The sequence below is a fragment of the Penicillium verhagenii genome (genome assembly GCF_028828195.1).
Source record: "Penicillium verhagenii strain IBT 33310 chromosome Unknown utg000005l_segment0_segment0, whole genome shotgun sequence".
NCBI classification, from domain to species: Eukaryota; Fungi; Ascomycota; class Eurotiomycetes; order Eurotiales; family Aspergillaceae; genus Penicillium; species Penicillium verhagenii.
The window spans coordinates 4,830,836-4,852,000 of NW_026643169.1; the positions used below are offsets into that span (position 1 = coordinate 4,830,836).

Sequence of the window (21,165 nt, forward strand, 5' to 3'; positions counted from 1 at the left end):
ACAATAAGGGGGTAATGAAAATTGAAGGACAGTATTAGGGTTTAGATAGCTGTTCTTTCCGGAAGAAGAGCAAGAATCCCGCGCTATTAGGAAATGTTAGTCATTTGTTCATCATATCACACGCAAAAAGAGATTAGGAACGTACCAGATCAGAATCTGACAAAACAAGGCAACCCAGAACCAAGCATTTGCTAGAGCATGGGCACCTTGTGTCATATCTGGAGAGATAGGACCGGGACCAAGGCCATTAGGACCGAATGCCCGAGCGCAGATTGTAGCGATAGAACCAATCACCTGGGACGCCATGAGTGCGAAACACATATGTACGCGGGTCAATGTTTGTAATAAGATGATACCAAATCCAAGACCCTGGATGGAGTCAAGAACGCCAAGCCATAACCACAGACTCCGCGATGCAAGGGCTCCAGCGGTGTAGCCACCAACCCATGGAAGGTAGTATCCAATACCGGAGACACCCCACCAAATCTGAATGAAACGAGGCGCACCGAGACCGCAAGCGAAGACAGGAAGGAACCAGCTGTGCTTTTTGGAGAAACGGCTGACAATGTATAGGAACATGCACCAAACTATTCCGAAGAATACGATGCAGAGGATGACGATTTCCCAGGGTTTGGTGTGAATGGAAGTCCATAGGACTGAAGGAATGGATTGTTAGTAAATGCTGCCATGCTGGAAAAAGGTGTTGTTTATGGGGGGGGGGGGGGGGGGGGGTTTGAACTTACAGCTCCAGTTGCGGCCATACGGTGCGCTGAGGAAGAAATTCTGTAGGATGACTGCTACAAAATTCCAAAGAACGATCTTCCGGCGGAAGAGGGACTTGTAGAATGAGGGGACCTTGCCAGGCTTCTGGCGGTAGTAGTCGGGGAGTCCGAAAACAAGGAGCAGACCCACACACCAGAGGAAAATGGCAATCGGGTAACAGATGGCACTATATAACTTGTCAGCAGCTGCGAAAAACAAAACAAGAAAGAAATGAAGGAGAAAAATTTGAGGATAATACGTACGTCATCTTCCATGTACTGGCGATCGTGTTGTCTGATGTCAAAAGACCCTGACTAGAGGCCTTGCTCAGAGTCGATCCCCAGTACCATAGAGCAATAACATATGCCTGTTGAATACCCTGAATAACGCATGCGCGGAAGATCCATGTCTCAACAGGCGCACCACCTTCGTCACCGAAGTTCGAGGCAAAGAAGATAGACCCGCTGGATGAAGCTGCTGCGTAGCATCCACTTCCGATGTTTTGAATCCATCCTTGGTTGAATGAGTTGACTTCCCAGTGGGCGGAACCAATCAAGAGGAAGGCAAGACCATAGAAGAACCATGGGATAGAAAGACAGACCACAGACTTGAAGTACCGGTACACGAGCCACCAGCAAATAGAGGTAATGGCATAAGTAGTGGCGATACCATACAGCTTTTCGGCAGTCTCACCCACTTCGCCCGTAAGCAAGGTAATTTGGTAAGAGTTCGCGGCAATGATCTGGCCCAAAGCGAGGAAGATCGAGTACACCGGCCAATCGCCGATCTTGATCTGCATCCATTTTCTCAGTCCAGTTGGAGGGACATAGTCCCTTCCGAGAAGGAATTCATCGTCCCAGTCGTCGCCATCGACACTATCGGCAACATGGGTCAAGGCCTCCTCGTTGTAGGATGGAGACGGGGACTCATTATGCTTGCCACGGTGGACGGAAGGTGTGGGCGACTTGTGGCGACCCAGTTTGGCATTGCGGAATTTGTCAAACCAGGCTTGCTCACTCTTGATCAGGAACTCTTCGATACACAGGGGACCCTCGGAGTTGGATCCGTTCAAATCGCGCAGCTTTTGTTCGAAGGTGTGGTAGTATTCACCGTTTCCGTCAGTGAAGAACGGATCAACCTTCTGAAGTTTGAAGTCTTTCTTGTTGCCGACCACGGAATCGAGGGACAGGACCGACGCGCTGCTCAATCTGTGGCTATCTTGGAGAGGACGGGGAGGAAGGAGGAGTTGGTCAGCGGCTGGTGGTGTTCCAGGGCTGGCGAGAGGGGATCCGTATCGAGAATTCACCGAGTCATGGAGTTCGTGTCGTTGGAAGGCGTGAAGGCGTCTGCTTTCCTCAAGCTGGGCTCGGGTGAGAACATACTCTTCATTGCTATCGTCGCTGCTTTCCTCGGCAATCGGGTCGATTTCACTGTCATCCTCGTGAGAATAATCATCGCTGGGCTGACGCGGACGGTTTGCAACATGACCAGGACCCGAGCGCACACCGAGAGAAAGAGATCGGCTAAGACCAGACTTTGGCTTTTCAGTATCAGGACCCGCATCACGGCTGTAGATATCGCGATTTTGAGAGCCCAGATCAGTGGACTGGTTGAAGCTGGAGTAGACACTGTCCCTGCCATTTGGGAATCCAGCATGCAACCCTGGCGAAGCCAGGGGATTCAATCCTCCCATGGTTTCACTTGGTGTTCTGCTGGTGCTATCTCTACCAGTGTGAGGGCGACTGCTTTGATGATGACTCTTGGAGCTCTCTTTGTTGTGAACTTGAATCGCAGTGGATTGAAGAATTTCAAGGTCCTCCACCCACTGAGCCACGGGGAAACGCTGCTTAGCAGATCGTGCACGCATCATAGCCCGAGTGTCAGTCTTCGAGCTAAGCGCGGCATCGATGGCCAGCTTGAACTGGACAAGCAAATGCGACGTAGATGTGGACTCAACGTTGTACCACCAACCAGGCATTTGACCCAGACCGCCAACACGAGCACCAATACCCAAAGCACCCTTACGACCAAACTCGACTGCGACAAGTCCGAAAGGCTCGTCACGAGAAGGAATAAGGGCGAATTCGGCACCGGAGAAGATAAAAGGCGGGAGGGCTGTGAAGACCGGCTTCGAGCACACTCGTCCGGGATAGACTTCCATCATGCGACCGAGTTTCAGCGCCGCAAACTTTCCGTACAGATCAATCACAGGACCGATACAGATAAGCTGCACGTTAGGGCGCGCTTCCATCACGGCGGGCATAGCGTCAGCGATCAGATCCACACCCTTCTGCATAGACCAACGGCCGACGAAAACCAAGAGATCAGCGTCAGGGTTCTGCTCAAGACCTGCCCACTCTTGGGCTTGTCGCTTAAGCTCACCACGGCCAGCCTCATACTGAGCATCGACTGTGATGTCTTCCTCCTTGGTAGGCTGTTTTGTCCATTCACCAACATCCGAGGGGTCGGGATTCGGCAGATTGCCAATCTTACGCAAACCCCAGAAAATGGGATAACGAGCGTAGGATCGCTTTCCGTATTTCTTTGAGACACCGACAGCACCGAAACCTTGTTGCTGGACACGAAGGTAGCTTGCTCCAGCGTGAAGTAAGTTGAATACCTCTCCGAATTGGACATAACGGCGAGCTGTTTCTTCTTCCAGGTTGAAGACTTCGCATACTTCCTTTCGCTCCTTAACAGTACGCATAGGCCAAAGACCTTGGAACTCGGCATTGTGGAGAGAGAGACAAACAGGAATAGTCCGTTCAGGCAGGAGATAGAGAGGAGCGACCGATCCGTGGTAATCGTTAATGTGGTAGAGATCAATAGGGAAACGTTTAATCGCCTCGGCGATACACTGGTTCCAGGCCGAATAGTAAACCGCACTGTCCAAGTCATCCATACGAGCGGGGTATGGCTCGGATTTTGACTGTTGACGGAAGACAGGCGCGTCGAGTAAAACGTAGGTGATATTCTTCAAGACGTGGTATTGCACTTGCACTTGGTACGCACTGCCCAGGATAGTCACAGTCATGGGCTCTGCGACTTGATCGACTGGGTAGTCAACGCCCCCAACGCAAGGAACCACCCAAATCAAATCTTGATGGCCAAGAGTCTTTCCCATAAGCTGAGCCATGACACCGAGACCTCCGATCTTAATCTTAATCGCCCAGTCCTCGATATCGTACTCCATGGTGGCAATGAGCACCATGCGCCGCTTGTCGGCCATGCCGGCAGCTCCTAGCGCCGTTGTGCTTTGCATGAATGCTGACTTGGCACCACCCAGACGGAACAGTTTATTAGAATCGTTCATCAAGTTGTTGAATGGCTTGAACTTCTGGAGTAGGACCATTGGGGCCAAGTTTCGTTTCTCACTAACACCAACTTGATTGAACTTGACTTTGTAGAAGGACTTCATGAAGATGTAGACACATCCGCAGCTGGTCAAGACAGGTACAATCCAGAAGAGTACAAACATAGCGATTTGGATTGCTTGAGATCCAGCAGCAACCAGGGAGTAACGCTGAGTACCGTCATCGATTTGAAGTTTCCAGGAGATGTATCCCTTGTCGGGAGCCGTGGTGATGTTGATCAGTGTAGCCGAAAGAGAAGATGGAGGCATGCGATCCAGAACATTATCATAATCAACATCACCTAGAACCCAAGTCTGATCTGGCTGTCCGTCGGGGTTGACGCCCCAAATGTTGAGTTGTCCAACTGCAGGCCATTCGGATGTGAAGTGGTACTTCCATAATCCATCATTATCATCCAAGTTCATGACATTGTTCAAGCCCGCGTCATAGCCGTATTCGTTATAGGGACCGTTGAAGAAGACATGGGGGAAGCGACGCTGGGTGGTGGATCCCCAGTTCACGTCGCCCTCTTGCACATAATCACTGCTGCCGGTCCAGCGACTCCAGTACTCAACACGCACATGATCACCCTTCCAATCTTGCTTTTTGGTACCTGACCAGGCAAGACGATCAATTGTGTCATTTCCACCGGTGTAGTCTCTCCAGGTAGAGAAGCTTGATCCCCAGTTCGTCGAGTATCGGAATTTATCAGCACCAGCAGCGTGATGCTGAATGAAGAGAGTATCGTTGCTCGCTTCCTGGTGAAGCAAACTGATGGAATAATTCGCAGTATTGAAGATCATTGGATTATCGATTTGTCCAATTCGGAAGAGGAAGTGGTCATTCGAATTAGTAGTCGCGTTGCCCCAGTAGTTGGAAATGTTGTTGAAGTTTAACCTATGAACTCCGTTGTAAACACCGGTGATATTTGCTGTCCACTTCCACACACTAGGAATTTGGCCTGACCAAGTTGTGCTAGTGGCAGTGATGTTTGAACATTGAACACTTGCTGTATTAAGTGTGGGGTCCTTGTCAAATTCTGTGGACGAATTGAATGACAGACTGTTTGTGACAGAGTCGCAGTTCATCTGCTCGGAGAAGTAGAGCTCGATTTCCACATCTTCCGACTCATTGGGTGCCACAGTGGAGTGGAGAGGGTAATCATGACCGGGAGAGAATTGGGTCATCATGGGCCCGGGCTGTTGGAAACTTCCGATGGGAACGTATGCACGGAACTCGTATGCGGCTAATGTGAGGTTCGGGTAACAACCATTGAGTGAGTTTGAGTTATTCAAGTACAGCTTGACCGGTCCGTCCTCGAGCGTCAATTCGTCATAGGGGTGGAAAAGATTCTTCACCCGGGTTCCTGTCGCAAATGGAGCAAGTAAGGACGTCTCATAATCTGTGCAATCGAACTCATAATCCATAGTCCGATTGACGTTTTGATAGACAAGCCAGATGGATTGGTTATTGCTTAGGTCCTGTACCTCAGGGTTGATGTACCGGGCAACTGACCACATTCCCGTTTCTGTGGCCGTATCATTAGAACCAGGGTAATAAACTTCCGTTGTCTGGTTTGACAGGTTTCTCATCACATAGCCATCGTTCAAAACAGGGAACATTTCACGCATTTGGAACATGTGCTTCATGATATTGCGCACTGGGTGGGTCGGGTCACGGTGATCGTAGGCTACCGTCTCATCATGACAACCTTGACGACCAGCATCGACGGGCCAGTGGTAGTATTGCGATGAATTCAACGCAAAGCAACCGTGTGACCTCCAGGCATTCGCAGGAGAGATAGATTGCCGACCATAAATGTAATTCTCAGCTGTCGCATCCAAAATATAAAAGGCCTGCTCTTCACCCCAAAGTGTAAGTGGGATACCAGGGATCAGCAAGGTGGTGATAAAGGAGCCCAGAAGCTGTCTTTCAACACCATACTGGATTGCAGGCCATCGGAAAACATCTTGGTTGGTGGCACCAAACATATGACGGGGATCGAATTTTCCTGTGTTGGCATTGACCAAATCGTTGGACTGCAAAGTCCAGTTCCATGCCTCAACCCAGTTGACAGGTGTATCATAACCAGCTGCAAGCGATCCATCCATACCCAAGAATCGGGTAAGAGCGCGGTAGGTTGAATAATGGAAGGCTGCACCATCGATCGCTTCGCTGCCAATATCACGTAAGAAATACTGTGCCTCAGTCTCATTACTCATTGTCATAGCGTCGTCCGGACTCGGTGAGATTTGATCGGGTTGTCTGCCACGTCCAACATAGACGGCACCAAAAGTGTTTCCACCGGTAATTTCACCTGCGATAAAGAAGTTTTCCTTTCCGACGGCACGCGCGCACTCGCGGTAAGCAGACGACATATCGCCCAGGGCGTCAACTGTGGACTGGGTAGCCTTATCGTATCGGAAACCATCAATATCCAATGATGCGATGATCATACAAGAATGGCGGATCAGTCGCTCGCGCACTCGAGGATGCCATTCACGGAGACGATCTTGCACGGAGGCGAACTTGGCCAACTCACGTTCCCAATCTGGGAACACACCGAAAGCCTCGACATCACCATATTGATCGAAGTCGCTGTCATAACAGCCGACCAAGCCCGAAATCTGAGATTCATTGACAGGGTATCCGTTCTCAAACCAGAACCGAGGGTAATCGCAGGTTTGGTTGTATGTTTGACCGATATCGAAATCGACGTATCGGCGGTCAGTCTTCCAGGTTGTTTGGTGCTCCTTTACGGTAAAGGGCGCTGTAGTATTCATATATCCGTCAAAGCCGATCAAATCACCCATTCTATGAGGGAAGAAATAATTAGCTTGGCATTGAAGGTATTTGGGGATTGTTCACTTACGTAGCGATTGTGTTGTCGAAAAGGACGTACATCCCCCGCTTGTGGATTTCAGTGATGGCATTGCGCCAAACCTGAATAGTACCATAATGTTGATCAAGTAGAGTTGTATCGAGGGCCGAGTATCCGTCAAATCCCCAGGGCTGATTCATTAAGGAGGTTCCGGCGAGATAAAGACCCTGTGGACTTGTGAGCAACCGTGTTGATCTTCACTCTAAATATTGAAAGTGGAGTACAAACCTTGATGCCCATTCCCTGTAAATAATCCAAAGTATCAACCAAACCAGCCACATCACCACCGTGACGCATCTGATTGGAATTCAAGTCATGTTCGAATAGTGTGCCGTTTATGTTATCGTTTGTGGGGTCGCCGTTGACGAAGCGATCCAAGAAGATGGTGTAGAATGGGAATCGCCAATTATCCGGCGAAGGGAAATATTGACCACTGTGATCTGGCCATTCTCCCCAGTAGTCTGCTGGATCTGTGGCCGTTTGGTTTTCGTTCAGGTTGTATTGGGTCAAAGACGCATCGTATGGCCAAGAAACGACAGTTTTGGCAAAGAGCGCAATGAAGGCAAGAGAGGACCACTGCCCCATGCTTGCTGTGTGGTGTGCAAAGCACCTCTTTTGGTATTTGAGAGGCTTAAAACGAGAGTCGATAAGGAATCAAGATAGGTGGAGAGGTGAGAAAAAGTGGGTGGGAGCTAAGCTCACTCTCGGATTGGGGAATTCAAGAGCAAAGAGTAGCTTTCACGAATCCCAAAAAAAAAAAACGAGTGGACGGCATTCACCTGCAGATGCCGATAAGGTCAGGAATACGAGGATGAAAAAGAAAAGAAAAATCAATGCATGAAAAGGTTTGATCACATAGGGAAAATGCCCAGATGACGGAGTAATAAGTGGCGTGGGGTGGTAAAGGCTCGAGGCAGAAACTAAGGGACTAGACTGGTTCGACATTTCTATTCTTGACCTATGGATGAGACACAAAAACGAGGCTGATATGATCAATACTTGGCATTAGCACAGACATCGGTTTCCTTCCGATTTGGACAACTGCATCAAGTTTCTTCGTACCCACGAGCCGGTGTAATCCGGGTACACCATACTCTCATCAGCCTTATATGGCCCTTTCCCATGGATACCACCTGCTTTACCTTTTCAGAATGGAGCAATTGGAATGTCAACACGAGGATGACTGTATCTATAGAGAGGCAATTTAGCCTCCACCTGTGTAAAAAGGCGTAGGATTGACTTTTCTTTCGCTCTCATCTCTGGACGAGCTCCAACGGCAGATCTAAAAAAAGGCCCGAACGCCCTATCCGAGGATCATATCACGATTAGTAATTCCTCCACTCCTATTATTCTTGTATTTCTCCTTTCTCCTTTCTCCTTTCTCCTTTTTCTTTTTTTTTTTTTCTTTATCTTCCTTTTATTTGCTGGATTCGATGGGTTTTTCGTTTGATTTGATTTTTTTAGTTTCCACTTTTCCTTCCACTCGGGGCAGAGATGCACTCTATAGGTACATGGACTACAACCTACTTGGGACTAGCTGCAGACCCTACCAACCGGACCCACCATGTATGAGATAAAACAGATAAAAATCCAATACAATACTACTATACTGATAGCATACATCAAGTTATGATACGATAGATCACAAAAACGTGTTCACCCACATGGTTATTTTTTGTTTCAGTATGTTTCAGTAATTTTCTCTCCATGGCAGAAACGATAATAGGATCAACGTCGAGCTTATATTGAAATTGATTTTATTTTCTTACTTGGTAAGCATTCATAGTATAAATGGCTTCACTTCTTGCTAAAGGCTTCGCAGGGGGGTTTTTTTTTTCAGGAGAAATATCTAGTCTTTTATGCCTTTCATCTCCTTAATCTATCAGTACTCGGGATCGTGCCGTTTGTGCTATCCCGATATGAGTGGAAGCGTTCGGCTACGGGTGTGGATCCTTGTTGCGGGTTGAACCGACTGGAACAATGACATTAGTACTTTACCATTACCGAAACCACACTCGTAATTTTCAAATCTTCTTCAGTACCTGATACGGGGTTTTTTTAATCCCATGGTTTCATGCATTTCCCTCTTATCTTCCAAGACCCTTGATGCACTCTGAAACAGCCAATCACCCAAATCCAGACCTTATGCAGTTTCCTAAGGTTTGCCTTTTTTTCTTGTCTCTTTTTCTTTTCCTTTTCAATACTGTTCTGTACCTTTTTTTCCCTACAGTCATACTCAGGGGTCCATTATTATCCATGGTTATTTCCCCATGTGCAGGGACCAGACTTATCTTTTCCCAAACTTTTCATGAACGGATCTACTCTATGAACCGTACATCTCGAATCTTAACCTTCATCGGGGAATTCCAAGGTTTTCAAGGCTTGATGGCTTTATTTTTATCTGAAGAGTTCCAGAAAGCAAAGCCACACGAGTCTCTCTGCGTCAATGACCAAAATCCCGGGCATTCCATGCATGTCTCACATTGTCGAAAGTGATAAGTATCACGCCAAGGAAATTCATGCCCATGCTAGCCATATCACTTTTGGGAAGTGGAGAGTCCCATTTTCTCCAAACCCTCTGGTATTGTCTCGGTCCATTCCCGACTTGTGCTTTGCCATCCAAATTCCCCCAGTGATTTACCCGCGGCCAATCCGGATGTACATGGATATGTAGTAACAGCACTTGTCTCAGCCACCGGGGCACCTCCACATAAATGGAAACCTTGAAAAAAAAAAAAAAACACACACATGAATAATGAACGCTGTGGATGTGATCTTTCCAGGCCCACCCTCTGACTGAGCCAAGGTCATACTACTACCAGGTACCCTTCTCCATAACTTCTTTGATTTTTGTTCCTGCAGAGTCTTCTAGATAAAAATAATTAGTTTCCCAACTCCACTTTGCTTCACCCCACAAAGAAATCCGACCTTGTTTATTTTCCGTTAAGTCTTATGGATTCAAAGGGGGGGGTGGCTGCAGAAGCCCAGATATAAGCAACTCAAATGATGGGAAATGATAACGCAGGATTGGACAACAATTGATTGCACTAGTTATGAATGAGGGTAGTACTATCGTTCAACTTTGGATTTTTGCGCTTTGGAGTCTTTCCAGGATTTTTATGGGACACATGATCGCCACAATGCCGCTAGACAGGCTAGGGGAGTTATTCCCTGCTCCATCACGGTCTTTCCTCGGTTCACGTCCTCCCTCCGGCCCTTTCCCCCTCTTTCCTTTTGAGCCTTTACTATGGACTAGCGTTCTTTTCCAAGGTTCTCTCTCTCTCACTCACTTCACTATCATTCCAAAGTTTCATCCATGATTCTTTGTGTCGCTCTTTAATCGTCTTTCGTTACCCCTTCCCGTGTCTATTCTTTCGTTTACAATTCCGTTCGAGCGCGTTGCTCCACACCCTTGCGCCTATTGTGCGCTTTTTTCCCTCGGCTGGCGCATCCAGCACCAACCACTTAACGATGCGCGTCTCTTCAACCTTCGGGCGTCTGTCAGACGTCCTGATTCCTATCTCATTCCTGTTACAGTCAGCATCTGCGGCGACCATAGAAGAATGGAAAACCAGGACAGTCTACCAAACAATGACAGATCGCTTTGCTCGGACGGATGGCTCAACAACGTCTCCTTGCAACGCCACCGCGGGCCTGTATTGCGGGGGAACATGGCAAGGAACCATTGATAAGCTTGACTACATTCAAAATATGGGATTCGACGCCATTATGATCTCCCCCATCATTGAAAATATCGACGGTCGTGTCTCATATGGTGAAGCTTACCACGGTTACTGGCCCTTGGACCTCTACGCCCTCAACTCTCACTTCGGCACCAAGCAAGACTTGCTGGACTTGAGTAAAGAGGTACATGACCGAGGCATGTACCTCATGATGGACACCGTCATCAATAACATGGCCTACATCACTAACGGTAGCAATCCTGCTACAACCATTGATTACTCGGTCTTCACTCCCTTCAACAGTGCAGAGTACTTCCATCCTTATTGTACCCTCACGGACTGGAACAACTATACCATAGCACAACTCTGCAACACGGGTGACAACATTACTGCCCTGCCTGATCTGTTTACGGAACATGAAGATGTTCAAAACCTTCTCATGGACTGGACACTGGATGCCATGAGCAATTATTCCGTCGACGGACTTCGTATCGATGCTGCGAAAAGTGTTACCCCATCATTCTTGCGGAAGTACTCTGATAAAATCGGAGCATTCATGACTGGGGAAGTGATGGATAGCAGTGCGAGCACCGTTTGCAACTACCAAACCAATTACATGGGCAGTCTCCCTAACTATCCCATCTACTACTCCATGTTGAAGGCTTTCACACAAGGAATGGTCTCTGAGCTTGTAGACTCGGTTCAAACTGTGAAGAACCTGTGTCCGGATGTGAACGCCATGGTATCCTTCTCCGAGAACCACGATGTGGATCGATTCGCCACCTTCACAGATGATATTTCGGTGCGCAAGCCTGGACTTTTCTTTTTTTTTCTCCCAAACCGCATGCTAATTAAATATGATGCAGCTCGCTAAGAATGTCATTACCTTCACACTCATGTTCGACGGTGTCCCCTTCATCTATCAAGGTCAAGAGCAACATATGAAGGGATCATATGCTTCCATGGAAAACCGCGATGCTGTCTGGATGACCGATTACGATCCCAGTGCTGAGCTAGTTTCAGTGATCACCACGCTCAACAAGATTCGCAAGCATGCCTACCGGATGGACAACAGCTACGTTGACTCCGTGAGCTACAATATCTACCAAGGCGGCAGTGAGATGGCCTTCACAAAGGGCTCTGAGGGACGACAAGTCATCATGCTCCTATCTACCCAGGGTACAAACTCGACTCCATACACCCTCAATCTGCCCTCCAGCTTTAATGCTGGAACAAACATTACGGAAGTCTTAAGCTGCCAGACTTATTTCGTCAACGAATACGATGCATCACTGACTGTGAATATGGATTCTGGGCTTCCACAAGTGTTTTTCCCCACTTCTCTCATGCCGGGCAGTGGAATCTGCGGTTATTCTTCGGCGAATCTTACTTATACACAGGTGAAGACCGGCCAAACGGGGTCAACATCGGCAGGAAGCAGAAATCAACAGGTTCTCGGTCATGCTTCGCTGGGTGCAGTCTTCCTAGCTTTGATGACCCTCGCATTTTGACGGGTTGACCAAGTATCAATGTCCTTTTGATCCCCACGCCATTGCTGTTTCTACATTCTTTTAGTGAAAGATCACACACATAGGTTTTTCTCCCTTGTCTGGAAGGGTTGGTTTTTTTTTTGGTTTCTCATGCTTTCGACACCCATTGTACATATTTTCCGGGTTTGGTGTAATGATTAAGGGCATTCAGTGAAGAGTTAAGATTTTAAGCTCTCGGTTTCAAGCATTAATGATAATTTCATATTCCACGATCCAATTGGGAATCTTCTTTGGAGAATTTGAAGTTCAAGACCACAGATCAAATTCACGACCGTTGTATTGATTGACTACTATTGAGTAATATGATTTTCAAAAATAGATGAGGCCCCACAAGTTCCGCTCATTGAATTTTCCGACCCCACTGAGCCCACCGCGCGTCTCCAATCAATTCCTCTTCCACGTTTATACACTGAGACAATTCGAAAAGGAGTTCTCCAACTTGACTTGGATTCAGGATAAACTAAATGACGTCTGGAGACAATTAGAAAGGTCCTTCAAACATCACCTCCGCCAAATCCCTCCATATCATTCTCCAAGGCAAGAATTCCACGATCGCCGCCAAGAAAATCCGATCTCCAATGATCTCCTTCTTCGCGCGGTGCACCGGACTCCACCGGAAAACAAAAGCGACATACACGGAAAAACGCGGTGAGTAGTCAACTCAGTCCTTGGTATCCGATTTCGAATTCCTGATATTGATATTCTGGAAAGCTCATGTTGATCTACCATGTGCATGGGCGGCCCCTGAAAATGCACTAATATTCCAGGGCTTTGAGTGGCATGTCCCTGCGGATCAATCCCATTGGAATCGTTTGCGACATGCGCTGTCAGATCTAAAAAGTATTGGTGTTGATCAAATATGGGTTCCGCCGGGATGCAAAGGAATGGATCCGGCGGGGAATGGCTATGACATTTACGATCTGTTTGATCTTGGAGAGTTTGATCAAAAAGGATCTATTTCCACAAAATGGGGAAGTAAGAAGGAGTTGGTGGATTTTATCCGAGAGGCACGTTCTCTAGGCATTGGTATCGTTTGGGATGCTGTTCTCAATCATAAGGCTGGTGCGGACTTTCCGGAGCGGTTCAAGGCTATTCAAGTGGATCCAAAAGGTGAGTTCCCTTCTTTATATATATGTATTCGAATCTTTGATATTTGGTTATTTGACTAATTTGGGGGTTTCCCCCCTTCCAGACAGAAATGTTGAAGTATCTAAACCATCAGACGTGGATGGCTGGGTAGGCTTTGACTTTTCTGGTCGCGGAGAAGCTTACAGTTCTATGAAATATCACTGGCAACATTTCACCGGTGTTGACTGGGATGATAAGAGCAAGCAGCAAGCGATTTACAAGATTGTTAAGCCTGGGAAAGGATGGGCTTCGGATGTCTCCACGGAGAATGGGAATTATGACTACCTAATGTTTGCAGATCTAGATCACTCCCATCCCGAAGTCCGGCAAGATCTTCTCAACTGGGGAACATGGATTACGGATGAATTATCGCTCAGTGGCATGAGGCTCGACGCAGCCAAGCATTTCTCGACAGAATTTCAGAAAGACTTCGTGGCCCATGTACAGAAGACTTCGAACCAGGGGTTTTTCGTGATTGGCGAATATTGGACTGGTTATTTGCCTGCGCTGCTTGATTATCTGGATAAGCTTGGGCACACTATCACAGCTTATGATGTGCCGCTGCTTGAGAACTTCTCAAGGATATCTCATGAACGCGCGGCTGACCTTCGTGGTATCTTTGACAATACGCTGGTGCAGTGTAGGCCTGATCATGCCGTGGTAAGAAACCTTTTCCGGTGTGTTTGATACCAGTATACTAATCAATCTATGCAGACAATTGTTTCAAATCACGATACGGTGAGAATACCATTTGTAAAGAAACGATGCTTCTTTTGATACTAACGTCAGCTGTGAAGCAACCCGGTCAAATGCTAGAAGTAATTGCATAGCCTCCCCCCCCCCCCCCCCCCCCTTCCTTCTTATCATGCCACATCACGACTAACCACTTTCAGACTCCAATCGCCCCAAACTTCAAATTGATATCATATGCATTGATCTTACTTCGAAAAGGGGGTTTCCCATGCTTATTCTATGGTGATGTGTACGGGATACGAGCCAATGTCCCAGACCCGATGACACCCGCCGGTAATGGAAAGCTCCCCATACTCGCCAAGGCACGAAAACTATATGCCCATGGACCCCAGAAAGACTATTTTGACCAACCAAACTGCATCGGTTCGTCTCGCCCCTGAGAAGCCTCTCACAAAATCACAAAAAGCTGACCGCTACCTAGGATTTACCCGTGGTGGCACAGTCGCATCCCCGGGACTTGCGTGTATCATCAGCAATGCAAGGTCTAGCCGGAAACGAATGTTTATTGGTCGAGAAAACACGAGCCAGACGTGGGTTGATATACTTGGCCATCAGTCTACGTCCGTTGTGATCGATCGACGGGGCTATGGTATTTTCCCAGTGGGTGCGATGAGTGTTAGTGTTTGGGTTGACTCTGCTGCGGTCAATCTGGAGGCAATCCAAAAGGAGTTGTAGGTCCCGTCATCATTTTCCTTATCTGGGTGGCTTGTGAGGGTTTGGCAGCTAACCGCCTTAGTAACTTGGACATTTTCGATATTAATTAAAAGACACTTGTTGTGACCTGATTAGAACCCAATTTAAAAAGAATCTCAATTTTTTAAATTTATTTTGTACGTTTGTGCATGTTTTTATTTGATTTTTATTTGTATTTTTATTTGATTTTTATTTGTATTTTTATTTGTATTTTTATTTTTTTTTAACAAATCTCCTGTTCGTGTCATCCTCGGGTGTGACACAATTAACTTGACAATTGTAGCCTAATTTGGGTCTTGGGAAACGTTCCTCGGTTCCTGAACAACCGTTAGACCAAAGTCGGCACGCGCTCGGTGAGACATTGTATTAAAATGTTCGCGTGGGTCAATGCAGTATGGCTTCAATATTAGGCCCAAATTCCGAATTCCCTGTTCCTGAGACTTTGTGATCCGCAGAACAATTCCAACAATTCAATGTTTACGGGGCTCAAGCACAATCGTGGAGTTTTGCCAAGCTATTGCTAATCTCCACCCGCTGAATCTGTTCGGTTACACGGTAAGTTTTCCATTGGGAATGTACCAACTGTAAATCTCGTATTGTTGCGCCATTGTTCTTGACTACAAACTTGGAACTTTCGGTTGTGTCCGGAAGCATCAGATGTTTTTTGGATTTTGGATTTTTACTTTCCAAGGTTGGAAACCTTTACTAGTACCTTGTATAAACTACACAATTTGTATTTTGGGTTGGGCCACGTAGCGTATGTGGCTACTATGTGGCTATGTGGCGAGATGGGTAGGATGTCAAGACTGACAGCCTCGATCTACGGCCCGTGTGTATCAGGGGTAACATGATTAATAAGGGATATTATAGCGTAGTAACCAGAAATGTAACCTCGAGATCCGAGGACTGGAAGTTTCAATTCTTTAGTAAGCCTGATACCATGATAAGGGTATTGAGAATACTGCAAAATACCTGAAATACTGAAAAGTCCGAGAAAAAAAAAGTACGAATAAATTTTGCATACCAGCAAATACCAGCAAATACCAGCAAATACCGAGATTACCAATACGCCCGAGTCTCACCCAAGCACCGGGCTTATCGGACGCTAACTCGCGCCGAGGACTAGCGCAGCCATGGACGCCATCGCTAAACCCATAACTTGCTAATGGGGACCATTAGCGCACTAAGTGGGGAAGGGTCTAGCAAGGGTCTTTATCAAGCCAATCGGCTGAATCATAGCCCGACGTGGTCCATAATACTGACCAATACAATGGCTAGAGCAGAAACATCTTTACGAAGTTCATGCTATTTTCATTTTGCATCTCTGCCGGAAACTGTGGGTAATTTTCTTGAACTCGGTGTGGGAATGGGAATTAACTTGGCTGAAAATTCCAGTGCCAATGCGCTAACAGCGCTAGCACCGGGACAAGTTCCCGCTTAAAAACATTGAGGGTCCATGGTTACTTTCTAGAAGTAGACCCTGAATCAAGAGATATCACCATATCAAAATCTTATAGAATGGATATAGGTACATCTTGATTCAGGTATTATTAGATATTAGACTGCGGTTCCAAGTTTCTACCTTTCTTCTGCTCTTACATGCCTCTATTCTGAGACTTTGTTTCGTAATCGTAGTCTTTTTTTTTTTTGGCGCTCACATGTTTACTACTTAATGCTTACTAGTAATCTTATTTCTCACGCGTCTACAATCAACACGTCTTGTTTCTTCACCTTGTCACTTCCTCTTCTTCTCCTCATCTCGCTTCTTCTCAGCCTTTCTTTTCTTTCTTTCTCCATCCCTCCTTCACTCGTTCCCAATCCCATCACTCGTTTATTCCCAGTCTGCTCGTTTAATTCGCAACCATGCGTTTCACACTCGCTGCCTCCGTTATCTCTCTCGTCATCTCTGCCGGAGGTAAACTTCATCCTTGCCCATCACAAAAACAACAATCTGCTAAACCTTCTTCTAGCTCTGACCGTCACTGAGCCTGAGCAGGGCGCGGACATTTCCCCTTCCAGCTCGGTTGATGTTAAGTGGACTTCTGTCGAGTATGTATCTACCCCGCGATCTCTTCTTCCTCACTAAGACTAACCCAATCAGCACTGACGCCAAGAGCTTCGACATCTACCTGGTCAACTATGTCGTTTACCCTAACGTGAACAAGAAGTTGGCCTCGGATATCAGCACCTCGGATGGATCCCACACCGTGAACATTGGCAGCCTCGCTGATGGGTATGAATAACTGATCTCCCCATTTCCCCCCTCTTCCTGACCATCAATCTAACATGCCAATTAGACAAGGATACCAGATCAACCTGATGTCCGATTCCAACACTGGAATCCTCGCTCAGACTGGGCAATTCAACATCACCGGCTCTGCCAGCGAGTCGTCGACCACTTCGTCTGGCTCGACCACTTCGACCACTTCCACTGCCTCTGGTTCGTCTACTTCTTCTTCTTCTTCTTCTTCTACTACTTCTACTTCTGGTGTCTCCACTTCCGTTTCGTCTACGTCTACTTCTTCTGTCTCCTCTGGTTCGTCTACTTCTACTTCTATCCTTCAGTCTTCCTTGTCGGCTTCGTCTTTCTTGTCGAATACCTCTCTTGCTACCAAGGCAACCACATCTACCTCTACCGGGACTTTGCTGACCACTACCTCGACCAAATCAGGTACCACTCTCACTGGTACCAATACCGCAACCACCGCAGCTTCTGGCCTGCAGACCTCTGCCTCCTCTACCCAGAACTCCACTGCCGCTGCCACGTCCGCTCACGCTACCGGAGCTGCCTTCACCCTCGCCGCGAACCCTGCTGCTGCAATTGGCGTCATCGGTGGTGCTTTGGCTTTGATGCTCTAAGGCCCACGTGAATACGGAGACTGTTTCGGGTTTAGCTATGTGACCCTGGACTCCATGGAAGGTTTTAGGTCCAATGCTTCCCACCAAGCACTACATACCCATGTATTTTTACCTTTTTCTCTGGGTGTTTGAGATTTTGTTTTGTTTTTCTGGGCGCTTCTGCATAAAATGCAGTGGCCACATTGTTGTTCTCTCGGTCTGTCTATGTAATGGGTTTTATGTGCTATGTCAATGATAGTCAGACAATTTAATTTATTTTCAAAGTTTCAATTGCCGATTTTGTAACTCACTTTGAAGCTGCAGAAACTAGTCATGGTAGATCAAGACAACCAGATTCCCTTCTTTCATCCTCCAGAAGGCTTCAAGTTTTTTTCATTCCAAATTCGCACAACAGCTCTGGCACCTGGATCCTCAACAAGCTGACAATGTATCTATTCTTCTCTCTTATTGCTTCCCAAACTCCATGTGCATCTTTTTAATTTCTTATACAGTTCCCGAGGTCGCTTTAAAATGCTGTTCTCAGCCTACACCCTTCCCCAAATCTCGTCGCTATCTTCGGTCATCCTCAAAACAACGACAGAGAGATTCGATAACTATACCGCTAGTCTATCTAAGCATAATGTCGCCAACATTTGAAGGTGGCTTTTTACTCAGCTTATGTATCTTCGATGCTTCTGTCGCTGAGTACAAAGTGCAGGGCCATGCCCAAAGAAGAGGCAGCTGGTTTGAAACTTCAAGCTACAGGGGTACTGTCAGGGGGTTTATGCAAGTCCTCCGGGATAACACTTCTGTGGAACATACCGAAGGATCTGTATAAATTTTCTTGTCTTATAATGGCGCTGCCTCGAAGTTAGAAGTTATGGAGAAGTATTCCGACAAAGGAGTTCCAAGTAAGGAAATAATTGAGCCCGAGGAGGCCTGGCCAAGGGCAATGGAGGATTGAGATCAAGCTATGGCTTGCGGGTCGCTGAGAGACCAGCACAAGAAGGAGAGGAACGGCGGGGGTCTTGTTTGGGCACGGGGTGAATGTTATCCGCACTCAGAAGTCTCCTTTGCGCCGAAGTCTTGACTAGACGCAGATGGCACTCGGCTCGCCGGCCTGGGTGATTTGATCAAGCCCATCGAGGATTCAACCTATACTATAACAGACCGCGTCGGGGGTCTTCTGTGGCTCGAAGTTTGATGTGCAATTTCATCTGGGGCTTATTCACCTTGATAATACAGACCGAATATCATCGCCTCGCAGTTTAACACTGGTTATGCCACCGCAATCCTTCGAAGGCGAGTGACTCGATCAACATTCAGGCTTGAAGAGAGCACATGTTTAGTATATGGGATTGCTGTACATTCATTGATGGATGACTACACTCATGTGCACTGGGAGTACCAGTCCGAAATACATACCAAGTGCCTACTACATACTACATGTACATATACTCAAGTGCTAAGTGCTATATAGTGAAGTAGGTGAATCTAACATTTGAAAGGTAGCTACAAAATTAACCTCAATCTACAAAGGAATACAGCACCAAGAGATCCAATGGTCATATCTCATTATTCATAACGCATCTAGAATAAGACCTAACCAAGACCTAAGCTTCTGATAAAAAAAAAGCCCGGACATCAATGGATGCTCATGGTTACGAGATGCAAGGCTCGTCCGCAAGGCCGTGTCCTAATTGAATTGGCATGAGGACACAGAGCGGGATAGACTCTTATGGCTCACACCGTAGTATGAGATAAGCTTGTCAGCTCCACCGGTCTGGACATGCACTGAGAGTACATGTTCAGGGTGGATATTGTCGGATTGGTGCATCGGATTTGGGCATCGATGTCTTCTTGCTCCTCTCTTCCTAACTCCTCCTCTCTTCTCCTCTGATGTATTTTCCTCCCCTTCTCAACATCCATTAAACCACATCCCCACCCACCCCGAAAGCGAAGCCGGTTCACCCTTGGCGATGGGTTGTTGTTTTTTTTTTGTAATTTCTTTTTTTTCAAAAAGCAAGGTAAATCAAATAGACGCAAACCGAATCCCTGCTACCAGGTCCAAGCGTATGACATGGAAACAGAACCCAGGTTGTAGTCTGTGCAGCGGTGCGCACTGAAACACAGACTAGACCAAACTGTAGCGCTTCTAACGGCGGACAACGATGCCCTGGCGGCGGGCACCACTGCGGGCACGACGGTACTCCTCGTCACTATCCTCATCCTCGGAGCAGCTAGCATCGGAGGACTCATCAGCGTATCCACAGCGGCTACCACCACAGTCCAGCTTGACACGGTCTCCCTTGCGGGTGATACCGTAGCGCTCGCAGGAGCAAACGGACTGGGGGTCACTCATGGAGGACAAAGACGAGGGCGAGGTGGAACCGGAGGAGCGGGAAGACAGCGACGAGCCGGCAGAGCTGGGTGGGCTGTTGGAGTAAGAGCCCGAGTACTCATCGGATAGACGAGAGCCGGCAAAGCGGCGGGTCAGGTCATCGACGGTGGGGGCACCAAACTCGGCTTCGCGGAGCTGGCGCGAGGCGTAGGGCTTGGAGGGCTTTGGGTGCTGGATCTTGGACGGGGAGAGGGAGCGGCCGTGGGCGACGTTCGAGCTGCGGCGGGTGCTGCTTGGTGCGGAGGTACGAGTGCTGCTGGACTTGCCACCGGGAACATCGAGGATGTTGAGCTTGCGGCCGGTGGTGGGCTCGACGGTATACTCGACGGCCGGGTCGTGGGAGACGTGGTACCCATCCATGATGTAGTAGTACCAGTAGCGGCTACCGAGTTGGAGCATGGAGGTCTGGAAACGGAACTTTCCGACCCAGGCACCGGGCTTGTCTTCACCGGAGAGTGGGAGCTGGCGAGCATAGTTGTCCCAGGAGCCAACCAAGTGGACGGTCTTGACATTGGACGAAGTGCGCAAAGAGAACTTGAGTTGAACGGCGGCCATTATGAATGATGGGGCAAACAAATAAAATAAGTGTTATATATAGTTGTCGTTTTGAGGACGGAAGAGTCAAATCGGGCAATCAGAACTACCGGAGTCTGATTGATGCAGTATATTGAAGACTTTGAATCTTGATTGGGAATTGTGTCGAACGGAACCGGTCCACGACAACAAGAATATAAACGGAGGCGAGCGAGATTAGATTAACGTGTTTTGTTGATAGAGCTGATACAGCAAGGCTCAAAGTTGACCGGCAACGATGAGGCGCAGAACTGGAAAATTGAAATCGAGATGAATCGAAGCAAGGCAGAATATGCGTAGGAAAAAAAAATGAACACTAGCAGAGCACAGCTCGTTTAGTGTGGGAGGAAAAAGTGGAGGGGAAAAATATTAATAGTATAAAGAAGAAAAAAAGAACCGGGCAAACCAGTGCCTGGATTCAAACTCGAATGAACAGCTCAAACAACAAAAAACTCGCTGAAGAAAGAAAAGAAAGAAGTCCGCCTGGGCGGTTATAGGAGTTTTAAGAAGAGAAAAGGATCAAAAGATTCTCAGGGATCAACATGCAGAA

At 47.4% G+C, this 21,165-nt stretch overlaps 5 protein-coding genes across 5 annotated transcripts; 3 read left to right on the forward strand and 2 right to left on the reverse strand.

Annotated features, from left to right (window-relative positions):
- Positions 1 to 34: 34 nt before the first annotated feature.
- Positions 35 to 7,581, reverse strand: N7466_005298 (uncharacterized protein; the record flags this gene model as incomplete). Its single annotated transcript, XM_057164695.1, has 6 exons — positions 35 to 83; positions 146 to 656; positions 744 to 949; positions 1,026 to 6,929; positions 6,988 to 7,163; positions 7,225 to 7,581. 6 exons carry the CDS (start codon positions 7,579 to 7,581, stop codon positions 35 to 37), a joined length of 7,203 nt encoding a protein of 2,400 aa, XP_057023376.1.
- A 2,886-nt stretch (positions 7,582 to 10,467) lies between these two features.
- On the forward strand, positions 10,468 to 12,190 carry N7466_005299 (alpha-amylase; the record flags this gene model as incomplete). The annotated part of the gene is made up of 2 exons (XM_057164696.1): positions 10,468 to 11,481; positions 11,546 to 12,190. 2 exons carry the CDS (start codon positions 10,468 to 10,470, stop codon positions 12,188 to 12,190), a joined length of 1,659 nt encoding a protein of 552 aa, XP_057023377.1.
- A 617-nt stretch (positions 12,191 to 12,807) lies between these two features.
- N7466_005300 (alpha-amylase) lies at positions 12,808 to 14,874 on the forward strand (the record flags this gene model as incomplete). Its single annotated transcript, XM_057164697.1, has 7 exons — positions 12,808 to 12,877; positions 12,941 to 13,339; positions 13,452 to 14,017; positions 14,072 to 14,095; positions 14,251 to 14,473; positions 14,532 to 14,781; positions 14,847 to 14,874. 7 exons carry the CDS (start codon positions 12,808 to 12,810, stop codon positions 14,872 to 14,874), a joined length of 1,560 nt encoding a protein of 519 aa, XP_057023378.1.
- Positions 14,875 to 16,666: 1,792 nt separating this feature from the next.
- N7466_005301 (GPI anchored serine-threonine rich family protein) lies at positions 16,667 to 17,662 on the forward strand (the record flags this gene model as incomplete). Its single annotated transcript, XM_057164698.1, has 5 exons — positions 16,667 to 16,718; positions 16,774 to 16,852; positions 16,905 to 17,036; positions 17,101 to 17,243; positions 17,475 to 17,662. 5 exons carry the CDS (start codon positions 16,667 to 16,669, stop codon positions 17,660 to 17,662), a joined length of 594 nt encoding a protein of 197 aa, XP_057023379.1.
- A 2,134-nt stretch (positions 17,663 to 19,796) lies between these two features.
- On the reverse strand, positions 19,797 to 20,597 carry esdC (GTP-binding protein EsdC; the record flags this gene model as incomplete). The annotated part of the gene is made up of 1 exon (XM_057164699.1): positions 19,797 to 20,597. The coding sequence occupies one exon, from the start codon at positions 20,595 to 20,597 to the stop codon at positions 19,797 to 19,799; it is 801 nt and encodes a 266-aa protein (XP_057023380.1).
- Positions 20,598 to 21,165: the final 568 nt, after the last annotated feature.